The sequence below is a fragment of the Eschrichtius robustus genome, chromosome 4 (genome assembly GCF_028021215.1).
Source record: "Eschrichtius robustus isolate mEscRob2 chromosome 4, mEscRob2.pri, whole genome shotgun sequence".
In the NCBI taxonomy this organism is placed as follows: domain Eukaryota; kingdom Metazoa; phylum Chordata; class Mammalia; order Artiodactyla; family Eschrichtiidae; genus Eschrichtius; species Eschrichtius robustus.
Genome location: NC_090827.1, coordinates 109464225 through 109480816, shown reverse-complemented (window position 1 = coordinate 109480816; position 16592 = coordinate 109464225). Strand labels below are relative to the sequence as shown.

At 42.1% G+C, this 16592-nt stretch overlaps 1 protein-coding gene across 8 annotated transcripts in view; it reads left to right on the top strand.

The window, feature by feature from the left end:
* The window catches only part of CC2D2A (coiled-coil and C2 domain containing 2A), a 133538-nt gene that overhangs the window by 37735 nt on the left and 79211 nt on the right, over positions 1-16592 (top strand). For 7 of the 8 annotated variants that reach the window (XM_068543204.1, XM_068543199.1, XM_068543202.1 and 4 more), the window contains 5 exons: positions 1934-2035; positions 2775-2951; positions 6862-7024; positions 10853-10989; positions 11576-11707. In XM_068543204.1, the coding sequence (XP_068399305.1) occupies positions 1934-2035; positions 2775-2951; positions 6862-7024; positions 10853-10989; positions 11576-11707 (711 nt within the window). The remainder of the gene's footprint in view (positions 1-1933; positions 2036-2774; positions 2952-6861; positions 7025-10852; positions 10990-11575; positions 11708-16592) is intronic. The other variant, XM_068543200.1, reaches the window with a different exon arrangement.

The window sequence follows — 16592 nt, the reverse complement described above, 5'->3', positions numbered from 1 at the left end:
CCCTGGTCTGGGAAGATCCCACATGCCGCGGAGCAACTGGGCCCGTGAGCCACAACTACTGAGCCTGCGCGTCTGGAGCCTGTGCTCCGCAACAGGAGAGGCCGCGACGGTGAGAGGCCTGCGCACCGCGATGAAGAGTGGCCCCCGCTTGCCGCAACTAGAGAAAGCCCTCGCACAGAAATGAAGACCCAACACAGCCAAAAATAAATTAATTAATTAATTAATTTTTTTAAAAAAATTAAAAAAAAAAAAAGTAATGAGACTTGATATTGCCTGGTTCAAGCTAGAAGAGGGCCATAGAGCCTTCTTGGAGGATACAACAAATTCAAGGGTGAGAAAGAATTCCTAGCTGGACACATGCACATATCATGATAGGCATTCAAGTTGAAATTAAATGTCAGTATTACTTTAAGCTTATATAAAGATATTATAGATAATAGTTCTTTAAAATTTAATTCTGCACACTCAATCCTTTTAAATATATTTAATAGCTTTTAATATGCTAGTATAATTTACTTTTAAATATTTTTAGATTTTAATAAAAATTAAATTACAAGCTTTTCAATCAAGTCCATAAATATCATAATAAAACTGTCAATATTACAATAAAAGACACCAATGAAATTATATTTTCGGAACTTAATAGCCTCTATGCCAAGCAAGTATAGAAAGGGATGGGAAGAAACAAAAAGAATAAAATACTAATCTCCACATACACATATTTGCCACATGGAATTTAACCTACTTATTTTATTTTCTAAACGGCTAGTGTTTCTGCCTGGTCTTGTGTTTTAGTATCATCATCTTTACAGTTCTCTAAAACCCAAGGCTGGCCTACACACAGAGTCAAGCTTCTCTTCTCTCTTTTTGGTTGACCCCTTGGCTTGTTTTCATGCTGTCAAACATATCAGTCTCCCTCATGGGCTATCGGAGGTGGGGGATTCTGAGGCAGGCAGCAGCGGAATGGCATCCTCAGCAGTGAACGAGAAAGCTTTAGCCCTGTTTTATGAGAAGACTAAACTTGGAAGATCCTTAGAAAATCTTCCTGATCCAGCACTGGAACCTGATCTTTAGTCTACGCTAGTTTTTTCAGTTGTTTCTCCTTACACTAAGTAATACCCACCTGCTTCTTTCCTCATCTTCAAAAACACCATTTAAAATTCTGGAATTTACCAAGACAAATAATAACTCTTTGCATTGCACTGTGAAATTTATTCATTAGCACGCCTTCAACTTCTATATAATTGAGTACTAGTATATAACTACTTAACCTTATACTGCAAAATGAGAAAATGGAGGAAAAGCGTAGAATTTTACATAAATTGGAAGTGTATGTATTCTCTTGCTAGTATGATAGACTATACCCAACTGATGTCCTCATTTTTATTCTGGCCATTGCTGGACATCTAGCTGCATTTGGGTGAAATTTTATAGCACCTTATCTTAGCTGTTCCAAGTATTTCTAGCTTTCATCACAGAGGTGTCTCTGGGTAAACGCCTGAGGAGACTCAGTCAGCCATTCTGAGATTTACACAAAACTGAAAGGCCAGGGCCTGGGGCAGCCCTTGCCCACTTGGACTTATTTATAACCAAACATCATTGATACTTTTCATCATAGACTGTTTGGAAATGATGCTTTGTGAGCTGGATAATCTATTGATCTATAGGATGAAATAACACTTGCCATTTTCAGGTTTATTGACTATAAAATTTTATATTTGTTTAGTCTTGAGAGAGATAGAGCTGAGTAAGAAAATATTCAGCCACGTTAACATTCAAATATATTTGAAATTTGTAAACATTTCATTCCTTAGAAATGGTGAGATGCATCAATGGTCAGAAAATAAGACTTTTGAAGGTTAATGCTTGTTTTAGAACATCCTTAGTTTCTTGATTTAAATGGTGTCTCTATCATTTTTTTCTGCTCGTATAGCCAGGTAGAGAGGTACAAAGGACTCAACAAGAAGATGACTCCCAACGTTTTTCAAGAGTAAAATTCCATGATTCTGTGCGAAAAATCAAGTCTAAACCCCCGGTGAGAAATCCTATCTTTTTAAATCGTTTGTTTTAAATCATGCATTCTTTAAATCATGTATTTTGTTGAATTGTTTGTTTTTGAAAAATATTCAAAGAGAAATGACTATACACACAAGCTGACTCCTATTGCATGGAGTATGCAAGAAAAAGTATGAGAAATGATTCCTACTTTTGAAATCCTAGAATCAGGTGGAGAGATTAGAATACTGCCTACTTTGGGGAAGGGAAATGCATGGAAGGGCAGGAAGTGTTCATGATAAGACTACTTGTTCAGCCATGAAGTTGCACCAGCTTTTACTATGGGGAAAAAAGGGGATACTAACTCAAGAAGAATTAAAACAAACTCAAAAATGGTCTTTTTTTATAAAAAAGTTTAACAAACGCTGTATTGCTCAAAATTAAAAGTATCTCAGCATTGGCCTATAAAACACTGAATCCACTTTTTTGCATTTTAATCATCTTTTCTAAAGCATCTACTGATATAAATAATGTATTTATGTGCGTGTAGGAAGGTAAATAATGGCTGATTTATAAAAAAAAGTAACTCATTAAAGTTACTTAACTAAGGAGGCCTGTTGCATCTGTTAAAGTTCACCACCTTCAACAAAGGTAATATGCTTAGGAGGCCTAGAATGTGCCTGATGCTCTCAGCATCCAGCCAGCTGTCAGTGAACCGTGCAGAGAGCTTAGCTCAGTTTAGATAATCCCAAATTCTATTTCGTGCTGCTTCTCTGTAGGTTCTGCCTGGCTTCCCTTCTGCTGAGGAAGCTTATAACTTCTTTACTTTCAACTTTGATCCCGAACCAGAGGAATCAGAGGAAAAACCAAAAGCAAAAAGTAGAGATGGAACTAACCAAGAGGAGGAGGAAGGAGAGGAAGAAGAGCCACCTGTGCAAGAAGGAGTAAGCAAAATGGTATTTAGTATTAGGATGGTAATGAGGAGAGGGATGATGATGATGATGATGACGATGGTGATGATGGTATTGGTGATGATGGTGATGATGATGATGATGATGACGATGGTGATGATGGTATTGGTGATGATGGTGATGATGGTATTGGTGATGATGGTGATGATGGTATTGGTGATGATGGTGATGATGATGATGATGATGACGATGGTGATGATGGTATTGGTGATGATGGTGATGATGGTATTGGTGATGATGGTGATGATGATGATGATGATGGTGACGATGATGGTGACAGTGATGGTGATGATATCCTAGCCAGGAAGAAAGTGGCTGGGAACAAACTCACCACCCCCACACAGAACAACTCATCCATGTCCTATCTGAAAGCAATAAGAATACCAGATTCACATTACTTTCTTAGCCCTTGATTTTACCCCATAATTTGGGGACTAAGGACCTTAATTAAATCTGTCCATCTTTCTCTTGTGGAAAAAAAAAAAAAGCATAGCAACATGGTTTACAGATTTTTCTTGCTAGACTCCACACAAGGATTAGTATTCATTTCATATACAAAATGTTTACCTCTCCAAGGCAAATGAAACCTATCTCTCTCTCTCTCCCCACAACCTTACAGGTGAGCAGCTTTTTGTGCCCCATACCACACCCAAGCTACAATTCAGATTCTGTAATTGTGGGTGGGATGTGTGAAATCAAAGAAAACATGCTATTAAAAATGGGCAGAAAAAAAAAAAAAATGGGCAGAGGGGGCTTCCCTAGTGGCGCAGTGGTTGAGAGTCTGCCTGCTAATGCAGGGGACACGGGTTCGAGCCCTGGTCTGGGAAGATCCCACATGCCGCAGAGCAACTAAGCCCGTGCGCCACAACTACTGAGCCTGCGCGTCTGGAGCCTGTGCTCCGCAACAAGAGAGGCCGCGATAGTGAGAGGCCCGCGCACCGCGATGAAGAGTGGGCCCCGCTTGCCACAACTAGAGAAAGCCCTCGCACAGAAACGAAGACCCAACATAGCAATCAATCAATCAATCAATAAACCTTAAAGTGTACAGTGGTTTAAAAAAAAAAAAAAATGGGCAGAGGACTTGAATAGCCATCTCTCCAAGGAAGATATACAAAGGGCCAATAAGTACATGAAAAGATGCTTAACAGCATTAATCATTAGGGAAACGCAAATCAAAAGCACAATAAGATACCACTTTACACAGATTAGAGTGACTATTATAAGATAGATAGATAGATAGATAGATAGATAGATAGATAGATAGATAGATAGATAGATAGATAAAGGAAGGAAGGGAGGGAAGGAGGAAGGCAGGCAGGAAGGAAAAGTACTGGCAAGTATGTGGAGAAACTTGTGCATCGCTGATGGTGATGCAAAGTGCTACAGCTGCTGTGGAAAATGTCTATTTCTGAGGTTCCTCAGAAATTGAAACATAGAACTAACTACCATACAATCCAGCAATACCCAAAAGAACTGAAAGCGGACACTCAAACAGATATTTGTACTCCTGTTGATAGAAGCATTATTTACAATAGCCAGAAAGGAAGGAAGTTCTGACATATGCTAAACATGGACGAACCTTGAAGACATTATGCTAAGTGAAATAAGCCGGTTACAAAAGGACAAATATTGTGTGATCCCACTTTCATGAGGTACCTAGAGTTGTCAAGTTCATGGAGAAAGACAGTACAATGGTGGTTGCCAGGGACTGGAGGAGGGGGAAACGGGGAGATATTGTTTAATGGGGACAGAGTTTCAGTTGGGGAAGATGAAAAAGTTCTGGAGATGGATAGTGACGTTGGTTGTACGACAATATAAATATACTTAATGCCACAGAACTGTACATTTAAATGTGGTTAATATGATAAATTTTATGTTATTTATATTTTACCACATTAAAAAACAAAAAGGAAAACACACCAAAATGTTTCAGAATTTGCACAGTTGGCCTATTTCTGTGCTTAACTTTTAGTCACCTCCCTTGAAAAATGACTCCCAGAAATGGAATTTCTTACCTAGGTCTATGAAAGCTTGGGAATACTTCAGCGTGCTCTATAATAATTGTTTTACAAATCTATATTCAGCTAGTTCTGGCTCAGGATCTCTCATGAGGTTGCAGACAAGGTGTCCAAGGCTGCATTCATCTGAAGGCTTGACTGAGTTGGGAGGGTTTGCTTCCAAGGTGGCTCACCCATCTGCCCAGCAAGTGCTGGTTGTTGGCGGGAGGCCTCAGTTCAGACCTTCCTGTAAAGCTGCCTGAGTATCCTCATGAAATGACAGCTGGTTTCCCCAAAGCAAGTGATCCGAGAGGAAGCAAGGAGGAAGCCAGGATGCCTTTTACGACCTAGTGTCAGACACTACATAACCGAACTCATATTCTACTCATAGAAGCAAGTCACTAAGTACGGCCCACATAGAAAGGGAGGAGTATCAGACTCCACTTTTGGAAGGCAGGACTGTGAACAAATCTGTGGGCTTCTTAAATCAGGACATCTCTCTCCAAAAGCCACTTCTCCTTCCTTTTGCATTTTTTTCTCCATGGAATTTCTGTTTCTAAAACTGCCCTTTTGAATCATGCATACTTTGAAGCTCCTCCCCTGTAGCCTGTAGCCCAGGCTCTGGTCTGCCCAGACACTTTTTTAGTATTTTCATACTCAGAGTGGGTTTAGTCTTTCTGGTGGAGGTTTTGGACCATCTGCAGGCCCCATCACTTGCTTCCCTCTTCTGTCTTCTCTGCAGTTTTCTCAGCCTGTATTTGCCCAAAGCAGAGATGGGGCACGAGCAAGAAAGACCACACACTATTATTACCGGATATTTCTCTTTTCACTTTTTTGAAGTTTTTGGCATTCTCTGTCTTCAGTTTATGCTGAGAGCTTGGTTACCATGTAGATTTACTTTACCCTTATTATCGTTTTGCATATTTGCGGAGGAAATATTAGGAGGCAGGAAGCTAGGCTGCTGCCATTGTCTTCAGCTACCTGCCAGCCTCCACAGGATTTTTTTGCGGATTCAGTTCCCTGACCAGAGATCGAATCAAACCCATGCCGCCTGCAGTGGAAGCTCAGAGTCCTAACCACTGGACCGCCAGGGAATTCCCTCTCCACAGGATTTTAAAAGGTGTTCCTCATAAATGGATGTCAGGTTTAAACTTTAAAAAGAAGAACAAGAAGGAAAAAGAAAAGAAGGAGGGGGAAAAAGAGGGAAAAGGAGAAGAAGGAGGAGGAGGAAAAAGAAAAGGAAAAAACGTTTGGAAAATATTCAAACTAAATTAACATGCTTCAGCTGACAATTTGCAATTACAGGTCCTGTGCTTAGAATTTTTACATGCATTATTTAATTTTATTCTCACAAAACCCTAAGACGTAAAATCTATTAATACCCCAGTCTTACAACTGAGAAAACTGAGGATCGGAAGGGTACGTAAGTTCCCCACAGTCAACCAGGCAGCATGGGGTGAAGCTGGGATTCAAGTCCAGGCAGTCTAAGCAGAGTGTGTGGATCCCATGCTTGGTGCATTTGCCCTGGGGTCAGTGCTAGATGGAAGGTTAAAAAGCTACATAACTCATGAACCCAAGTTCTTTGAGTTACTGTGGAAGAACAGGCACCCTCGAAGGAGGCCACAGTGATTGAGATTTCACTTGCTTTGCTTTGCTTTGCACATCTCTTCTGACCTCAGTGCATTCTGATTTTTCCAAGTATGTGGAAGAGTGAAAAAAACAAAGCTTATTAAATAGGAAAGGCCATATAGTTTTATGCTTTCATTTAGAAAAAGATAAAAAGAAAAGGTAACTTTATTGTAGAAGTTGTTTGGTGCATTTAATATCACTGATTATTTTTGCAAGAAAATTAATTATTTTTGCCTGATTGTTTCTTGCTGTTTTTTAATGAAATGCAGGATGAGGAAGAGCTGCTCGATGGCAGGGATGCTGAAGATCTCCTATTGGGCTTAGATCATGCGGCTGAAGATTTTGTGGCAGTCAGACCTGCGGATTATGAAAGTGTGCACATTCGTCTGCAGATGGAAAAAGAGCTCCTGTTCATACCCAGCAGGCTGACAGGTACTTGCTCTCTTTATCGTCCTGCTCAACTTAGGCATCTTCGTTTTCCTTCAGATGAAATGTGGCTGGTGTATAAGGATGCCTGATTTCCACAGCTGGTCCCAATTTCTAATCTGATTTCGTAATCAAGAAATATGTTCAGACAAAAAAATACAGAACATGGAAAAATATCCATTCAACAACACTTATCGATAGACTAGCAGAAGAAATACCAGGATGGTATGGGAACCCCTCCACCAAATCCATGACCAGTTCTGGGGCTGAGAGTGTATGAGACTCTCAGATTCAGGCTGTGAAAAGGAAAAACTCAGTTTCATCCTCTACTTACACTCAACACTTCTAGAACTCTTCTGTGACCAGGTGTGTGGGTTTCTTCCCACAGCAACCAATTCTCCAACACCAGCTAGGTGTCCTACAATTGAATTCTGACAGCGTCTACCTGGGGTTAGCGCAGAACCCACAGATCTAGGGCTCAGTCCCACAAGACTTCCCCCTACCTCCCATGCCAACCCTAGGTATTGGGTCACCAGGTTACCCACAGCTCTATTTGACTCTACTACAATGAGATGGTTCCATGACACCATCTTCAGGTTGAATAATTTGCTACAACAGCCTGTAGAACTCAAGGAAACACTTACTTATATTTACTGGTCTATTATACACTAAAGAAAATGATAGAGGATGCAGATGAAGAGATGCACAGGGCGAGGTATGAGGGAAAGCTTCCATGCCCTCTCCAGGCACACAACCTCCCAGCACCTCCATGCGTTCACCAACCAGGAAGCTCTCTAAACCCCTCCAGTGAGGATTGTTACGGAGGCTTCAGTTATGTAGGCATGACTGATTACATCATGGCCACTGGTGATGGATTCTCTCTCTAGACCCTCTCCTGTCCCGGAGGTAGGGATAGAGGGAGGCAGATGCTGAAAGCCCCAGCCCTCTGTTCACATGCTTGGTTTCCCTGGCCACCAGCACCCATCCTGACAGGAGCCCCAACCACCTGTCATCTCATTAGCATACAGGAGACAATTACCACTCCAGAGATTCCAGGGGTTTGAAGAGCTGTGTGCCGGGAAGCCAGCTGGCCAAGCTTCCTCCTCCATGGGGAAATGGCCAGGCTACTGAAGCCAGGACCATCTGACTAATTCCCAGGTACATCTCCTTTCTTCCTCTCTTTCCTGGGTCTCCCTTTGCTCTTTTTTTTTCCCCTGGAATTTCCTTTCCTCCTGAGAGTTCCTGAGGGATTCCCCCCCCAGTTCCAGTGAGTCCTGCAGGAGTGCACCCCTCAGGCTGGGAAGGAGGCCCGAGCTTACCCTACTTGGAAGTCGGATTTCTTTTCATTTGTCCTGTTCTATTTAAATTCCAATTAAATGCTGAGCCAAAAGCAAATTATTGTTTCTTTTTGAGAGGTCATTTTGAATCAACTATGTTCAAAGTATCATAATTTGTTGGCCATCCCAAGTTTCTTTTTCAAATAGGTAGCTGGCAAAAGTACCCAAGGATTTTAACTTTGCAATAATAATAATAGTAATAATAATAGTGAATGCATTCTGTGCATTGATTCCACCTGGTACTTTTCCAAATGCTTGATGTGTATCAACGAACGTGCCTCACCCACCCACCAGGGCTGGAGAAGTGACCATTTTTCATGCCCATTTTACAGATGAAGAAGTAGAAGCTCAGAGGAGTTAGGGATCTGGTCCAAGACCACGAGGCTAGTAAAGCAAGGCAGGTTTCCAATCTAGGTGACCTGCTCCAGAGGCCACCCACGTGCACATGCGTCCTGATGCTTCTTCAGGGAGAGAGGCACTGCAGCAGCCTCAGCCAAGGAGGAGCTTTGTCACTCGGGTTTTTGCTCAGAGGACTCACTGTTAGGCCTCTCCCTGGAGCCCACCTGAGTTGGGGATGGAGGTTAGACCCCAGGGGCTGTCTCAGACCGGGCCAGAAACTGGGAGTCGGTAGAGGCAGTGGAAGAGGCTTAGGGGGTCCTGGTTGCACTGCATTTGCTCTGAGCAGGGAATCAGGGCATGGATTGGGCTTCCACTCCCTGGAGGCGACCCCACGACCAAGCACACAGACCTGGCTTTTCCTTCCTGCGGTATGACCTTGAGCATGTTCCTCTATTCTCAGGTGCCTCACCTGAAGACAGGAGACAATGAAACTATCCTGCAAGGTGGCTCTGGGCATTTATTTTTATTTTGAGCATTGAGGAAATAATATGAGTGAAGTGCCTATGTTGCGACTAGCACTTAGCAGGGGATCAAAAATAAGAACTTCTATTACTGTTGCTGTTTTCTTGTTACTGTTTAGAGAATGGTCTCCAAAGCAGAGTGAGTTCATCCCAGGGGTTTAGGAAGAAAACATCAAGACTTCTACTTACATTTATTTTTAATCTCATCCTTTCCTAATTTAATTTTGTTTGTGCCATAGTGCATACATAATAAATAAACATACATATAACGAACAAGTGCCCAAAAATGTTTCGATGAAAAGTTTTGAAGATCATTGGACTAGTGGTGGACTGATGTTTAGACTTGTGGATAGATGAGGTGGGGGACAGAAAAAAAGGTAAAACAATAGTTTGCTCCACATTTTCTAAGGACCCAGAGATAGGTTTTCCTAGGAATACTGGTATTAGTTGCTTCTTGTGGATGGGTTTGGGATGCAGAGTGTCCAAATGGCCACACGCTGGAAAATTAGCAGATTCAGGGATTTTGGGTGTTTTAGAGTGAGATAATTATAAAACGAAAACAAGTCTCCACCTTTCATTGCTCATTGCCAAATTACATCCTGACCTTCATGTCAGCATCTGCCAGCTTCTCCTCTAGCCCACTCTGCTGAAAAAGCAGGCCCAGAGGTCTTTTTGGAATTGCGGATCTGCTCAGTCACTCCCTGGCACAAGGTCTTCAGTGATCCCACCCCCTTGACCAGAACCCAAGCTCCTCTGAGACCTGCAGGGCTCTCCCGGCTCTCCCTCCTGCCCTCTGCTGACATTATCTCCAGGCACTGCCCCTGCCCTCGGCACCACTGCATTCTGGGTGTTTCTGTTTCCCACTCAGCACAGGCTGTTCCCTTGGGCAGACACACTTGCTTGTCCCATCACCAGCTCTTTCCTTCTCAATCTTCAGGAGTCAGTGCAAATGGAAAAGCCTTTTTTCACCGCTCCATCTCAAGTCTATCCCCTTCCCGCCCTGCATTATTATCACAGGTGTTCTTTTCTTCACCGTGCTTACCATTCTCTGAAATCATCTTGTTCTGTCCTTTGCTGGCGGTTGCAGCCTGTCGGTCCCACTGACCGCCCAGAGCCTCCTGAGCACGGGGCACAGGGAAGCTGTCAGCAAAGATCTGATCTATGAACAGATCAAAGAGGGAAGGAGTAAATGAAGTCACGTTGACTCAAGTGAACTTTTTAATTTACAAAGCACTTCCTCATACTTTACTTCATTTAATTCTCCCAAGACCCCAAAGAAATAGATATTATCATCACTTTTGTATGGAAGGAAAGAGTTCAAAGAAGCGTCTGGTCCAAATTCACTCCACTGACGAGCCCAGGAGCAGCTCCCCTGATTTGGGTACCACACTCCTCGCAGTGTGTGAGGCCACGTGGGCGAGTTAGGTGTAGAATTATTTCATGATTCTCCAACATGATACTGCGGGTAAACACATCCATGTTTCCCTTGGTCCTGCTTCTAGAAATCAGTTTGGAGCATTTGCAGTTTCCAAGAACATAAATAAAATCTCCGGTGGTGGTTTTCATTTCACCAAATGGCGGTTTGAAACGTTTAGGTTGGCACTAACGAGGCTCGTATTTATTTATGAACTGTCTAGTGCCTACGTATAAAAAGCTTCCTGAGAATGTGCAGCCCAGGTACCCGGAAGACGAAGGCCTTTACATCGGGGCAAGACTGGAGGTGCCGAGAACCAACCAGAACATCATGGAGAACAGGTTGCTGGTGCAGGAGCCCGTAAGCTCTCAGCCCTGCTCCCTCACTGTAGCCCAGGAGGGATTCATGGATGCTGTCTATCCTGTGGGCCATCACTGCAGCGTGGTACTCGTTTCCTCCTGAGAGTGTCTGCAGAGCGGTTCATTCTTTTTTTTTTTTTTTTTTTTTAATTTGTCCTCAAACATCACACCCTGTCCTCTGCTCAAATCCCATCTTCTGCAAGCTGGATTCAGGCTCCTCCTGCTAAATCTGATATTGGCAACCTTTTCCCAATTCCCAGAAATTTTTAATTGTCCGAAGATAGAATGTTCTCAATTGTTTTTCTCCTTGGTTGCCTTTCTTAAATTTTTGACGAATAGAAAATACATTTTTCTTAAGCAACCCTTTAATATTTTCTTAAACTTTTTTTGAGGAGAGGGGGTTGAAAACTATATCTTAAATGAATTCTGGGGGCATTAGTGAAAACTCAATTTCTAATAGAAACAGAGACTTTAAAATATTTACGGGGCAGGGGGAAGGTGCATGAAATACGTATGTTGATAGAGAATTTCCCTGCAAACGCTGTTTATTTTGTAAACCATTTTCTGTCCCTCTGCTTGATCCCCAGGGGAGGAGATGGTTCGGAGATGATGGAAGAATCCTAGCGCTGCCAAACCCCATCAGGCCATTTCCTTCAAGACCACCCATGCTGCCACAGGAGCAAGACATTAAGGCAGAACTCAAAACACTGTATAAAAAGGTAAACCTCCCTCCCCATTTTTAATACATGAATTTGCTTGAAAGTGCTTTGCTTTTTGAATAGCTTGGAATGATGAATTTGCAGCATTCTATTTTGACTTTCTTTTAATAATTCACTATCTTACACATGCAAAGCAAACAGCAGGCATATTATATAAGAGTGAGTCTCCTGCCCTCACCAAATCCCTTCTTAAACAAGGAATGAGTTTCCCATGTAGGAATGGCTAGGTCAGCATCTTTATTCACATATCCAGGTTAGCTGCCCTGATTTTTTTTCTTTTCTCTGTGTCATCTCACGTATACTGCAGGATTATTTCCCCCTCATTTTCTCTTTATTATATAACTGGAGATTTTCTATCCTTGCAAATCCTTTTTATGGTATGTTCCTCAGCTCTGGTACCACGCTGCCTGATTTGAGTCCTGGCCCTGTCACTCACTGGGCGAACTTGGCTCTCCCCGTCTCTGTGCTGCGATTTCTCCATCTATAAAATGGTAGTCATAATAGCATCTGCCTCCTAGGATTGTTGTGCAGATGGTTAAGATAATACATGAAAGTGCTTCAAACAGAGCTCAGCAAGGGCTGGCCGGTGTTGAATAGACAGTTGCCTGCTTTCAAATTTAATTATATTGCTCTTGCTTTCCTGAAGTGTCCAGCAAGGATCACCTCCTTCAGAAACTCATGTAATCATTTCAACACTGCTAGTGTGAAAGAGAATAAGGGGATATAAGATCATTCTATATAGCTATAGAGGGGCGTGTTGAACAGGGAAGACACAGGCCCAAGTCAGAGAATCTGAGCAGAGTCGGGTGTCCTACTGGGTTGTGCTTCGGGAAGCTCCCCTGACCACTCTGGAGCTGTTTCCTTAATTGAAAAAATCATCATCATCTCTACCTCATACGATTTTTGTGAGTATTGAGGTGATGTATGTGTTTGCACTTTTTTAAAATGAATTTCTATAAAATATTGCTATTACAGACAAATAGTAATGAGTGACTACTTTGTGCAGAAATGTGACCCTGGGAGTAGGCTTACAAAACAAGCATAAACCAAAGTCCTAGTCCGTGAGGGTTTTATCATCTATTTGCTTATATGACAAAGATGCATAATATAATTAGTGATCCAGACAATATCATCTTATGCATGCGTAATAATCCATCACTTTATCTCTTCATCCATCCAACCATTTCAGCAAGAAACACTGATATAATGAAGCAAAAAATTATGGGTTAAAATTAGAAAATAGAAGAGCAATTACTATGGAGAGTAGGATCTTGAGGGAGCCACTTAAGGTTCATCTTATATGTCTCCTTTAAAAGTTCTGAGCTAATTGGGAAATGCACAGGAATCAGAGAGGGATGCAGATTTCAGTTGCAACTAAGGATAAAGCTGGACAGCAGGAGGCTGCTTGGACACAAGACCAATTGGGCTTCTGGCTCCATCTCCCAAGAGTTCTGTCCCCCCATCTAGAGAAGGGCCCCAATGAGTTCACCACGTGGACTGCCACGGAGAACCCACGGGGGCAGTGAGCAGGCTGTCGGGAAAGAGCTGAGAAGGGACAGCTAGAGGCCACCGGTTACTCTGCCCAGCAAAGAACTTGGACCAATGGATCCTGGGCTCCAGTTGACTCTCTAATCAAACAGTCTTCCTTCTCTTTTGAGAAGGAGCCAGTGGGGATGGGAGAGTGGGGAGAGCACAGAGAGTTTCCTCCCAATACTCTTGAGAGGGGAGACCTTCCTATCTTGTGGGCAGAAATAGGAAAGTAGAGGAAGATAATAGTTCCACTACGAGGGGCTGGTCATCCTGCATCACAGAGCAAAAGTTAGAGAAGGGAGAAATCTAAAGGGGCTGAAGTCTTCCAAGGTCATTTCATAGAAAGTTAGGCTTCAAACATAGTAAAGCATAGAGACTCTGCCAGCGTGCCTAAGAAAGAAGCAAAGGTTATATTAGAGGTTATAAAGAGGTAGGAATAACCTCTTTGTTTCTCCTACCTCTTTGTTTCCTACCTCTTTGTTATTCCTACCTCTTCGTTTCTCCGTAACAGGTTGCCTATTAATTTCACTGTTGATTTGTATACCTCAGTCTTTTTTTTTTTTTAATGTGTTTATGGAACTTTCTAGTAATTCAAAAAACAATGCATTACTTTCAGAGTTAATTTTTTACAGTTCTATTGATTTACTAACTTTTACCTTTTCTTACATTTATTCAGGTCTGTCTAATGCCAAAACTCATTTTTTCTCCCCTCTGTTCCATGTAATAGGCTTGCCTTTAAGAAGCAGTGTTAAATGCATCTGGCCTATATTTTCAGTCTAATGTCCAAACATACCTTATATCTGGGAGTTTTGACACGATGCAGGAGCAGAGAAATAGATAAACAGGCAGTGATTGTTTTCTTTATAGATTGTTAATCTATCTTCTCTCTCCTTCCTCCACTACCCTGAGAGTAACGAAGGGCAAATACTGTTTTATTCCTCTTCTAACCCTCGCACTTAGCAGGAAGCCTGGCATGTAGGAATGCCTCAGTAAAAGTGTGAATTGAATATCATTTAAATGACTTAGTTGAGCTGAATGGATCTAGAAGAAATTCCTTGTTTTCTACTCCTCTCCTTAACTCGGCTGTCTCTCCTATAAAACAGTAGCCCTCTTAGCGCCTGGCTTCATCCTGGCAACCAAATGATGGAAAACCAAGTCAGTGTGCTAGATCAGGAATTGGCAGTTCCTTGAGCCGTTAATGGAGCTTGATGAATTTACACTTCAGAGCTCTCAGGTCTGATGCTAACCCAGCAGGACTGACCAAACCCATCCTGGATGGGAGTCAAGCCTGGCTCTTCTTTGGTTAGACTGCCAATTCAAATGAGGGAGTGTATGTCCTCCCATTAGGTAAATTAGGAGGTTTATTTAGAAGGGGGTTGGTATTCAGCCCTCCTTCTTTGAACATTTTCCTTAATTACGGAGGGAAAAGAAGGAGTTTTTAAAAGCGAAATATGCTGCTGCTCCTAAATTGAGATTCTTTTTTAGAGACCATTAAAGATAGAGAAATGCAAAAAGAGATTAGATATTGTGCAAAGAACAAAGTTAAACCTCAAATGAGAAAGATTGCAATTTAATACCTCATAAGTAGTAACTAAATAAAAAAATAAAAAATAAAAATTCCAAATGAGACATTGCAGGTAAAACATAAACAATATTATGCAGTTTGTTAAGCATAATAGCAAAGTAAGTTTAGGGTTGCTGAAAGCAGTTCCAACAGCCTCCATCCTTCCTTCTTTCCTTCCTTCCTTCCTTCCTTCCTTCCTTCCTTCCTTCCTCCTGCCTTCCATCCTACCTTTCCTCCTGCCTTTCTTCTTTTCTTTTTAATTCTTTCCATCCTCAACTGAGTCTACTATATTCTTAGTTGTGCTAAACTCTGGAAACTCAGAGGTAGCAACATTCAAACTTGGCCTTAGAGAGACTTTGTGCCTAGTGGGGGGGAGACAGAAATGTCATCAAGTGTTAGAGGCACAGTGATTAGAAGTCAACGTGGCATTCCCAGGGACATATGTGTAGCTGCCTCCTCTTTTTTCAAAACTGCACACTAATCTGAGGAATTTAGCAAAATTCCAACCTCCTTGTTAATCACGACTTGATAAAACTATCACTTTCCCCTTCCACTATTCTCAGCCATTTTTCACAGAAGCATTGGTCCCCTACTGTGTAATGAGCACCGCAGTAGTCAACACTCTTTGGGTTGCAAGTGACAGAAACCCATTGCAAGCTAGCTTAAGCAAAGAGAGAACTTGGTGGCTTACAAAACTGGGAAGGATCTGGAGATAAATCACAAAATGAAGGAGGGGCTTTAGGAACTAGGACTCTGGGACTGGGGACTCGGTGCCAGCAGGTCTCTCTCTCTGCCTCTCTTTCTTCTGCTTCTCCTTGAATGTTGACTGGTCTCATTCTCTCCTGTTGTAGGCAGGCCAGAATTCTCCATGTGTTAGGACCCTTGATAACCTAAGCTTAGAAACTCCAGAGGAAAGGGATCATATCTTTCCCCAAGGTTCACATTATCAACACCAAGGACAAACTAGTCAGTTTTAAGTGGGACATATGCCCCCCCACCAACCTCATGTCCTAGAGATACACCCAGAAGATGGAGAATGAGAAAGCTTCCCAGAGAAGACCAGAACAACAGCTATAGAATCTACTGCAGGCTCTGGGCTGGATTCAGGTTCTGGTGCTACTATTTTCCCAGGACAAATATAGAAACTTTTATTTTAATTCCACCAATGATTGTTCTTTTTCTGTCCAACCTTAAAAATTTTTTCTCCATTGGCAAGCAACTCTGAACACACTGAGAACATCAGCAGATAATCCACGTGCATCACCTCTGATAGTTTTCCACTGAAGACCGAAGAATCAAATCAATTTTGAAATTAAAATAATATACCCTATAAATATTATTTATTTTTAGGAGAAATTTTTTGTACTGGTTTCATGATAGTTTTCAGAAAAGAAAACAGATACAACAGAAAGAAAGACAAGGAACTAGGGGTCTTTCTCCCTAATAGGAAGAGAGTTGGGGGTCTTTTGAGCAGTCTAACACAATGCCCACCAGGAGTTCTGGAAGCTTTTTCACTTGGTTGAGCTGAGCTGAAGGCAGAGACCAGCAGCAATCATTTAAACATGGGCTAATGAAGATTTGGGGGAGGGGACACAAAGTACAGCTGACCTAGGTAACATTAGGACCATACTACCGACATTACTTACTCATACTAAGAAGAGTACAAGATGGAACCTGAGGGCCACACCCTGAGCGACTTCAGAACTCTGCAACCCATGGTAAGAGGAACAGTAAAGCAAGGACCAGCAGGAGCCAAACAATTAGAGAGGAATTTTCCGTTAAGTCTGTGGA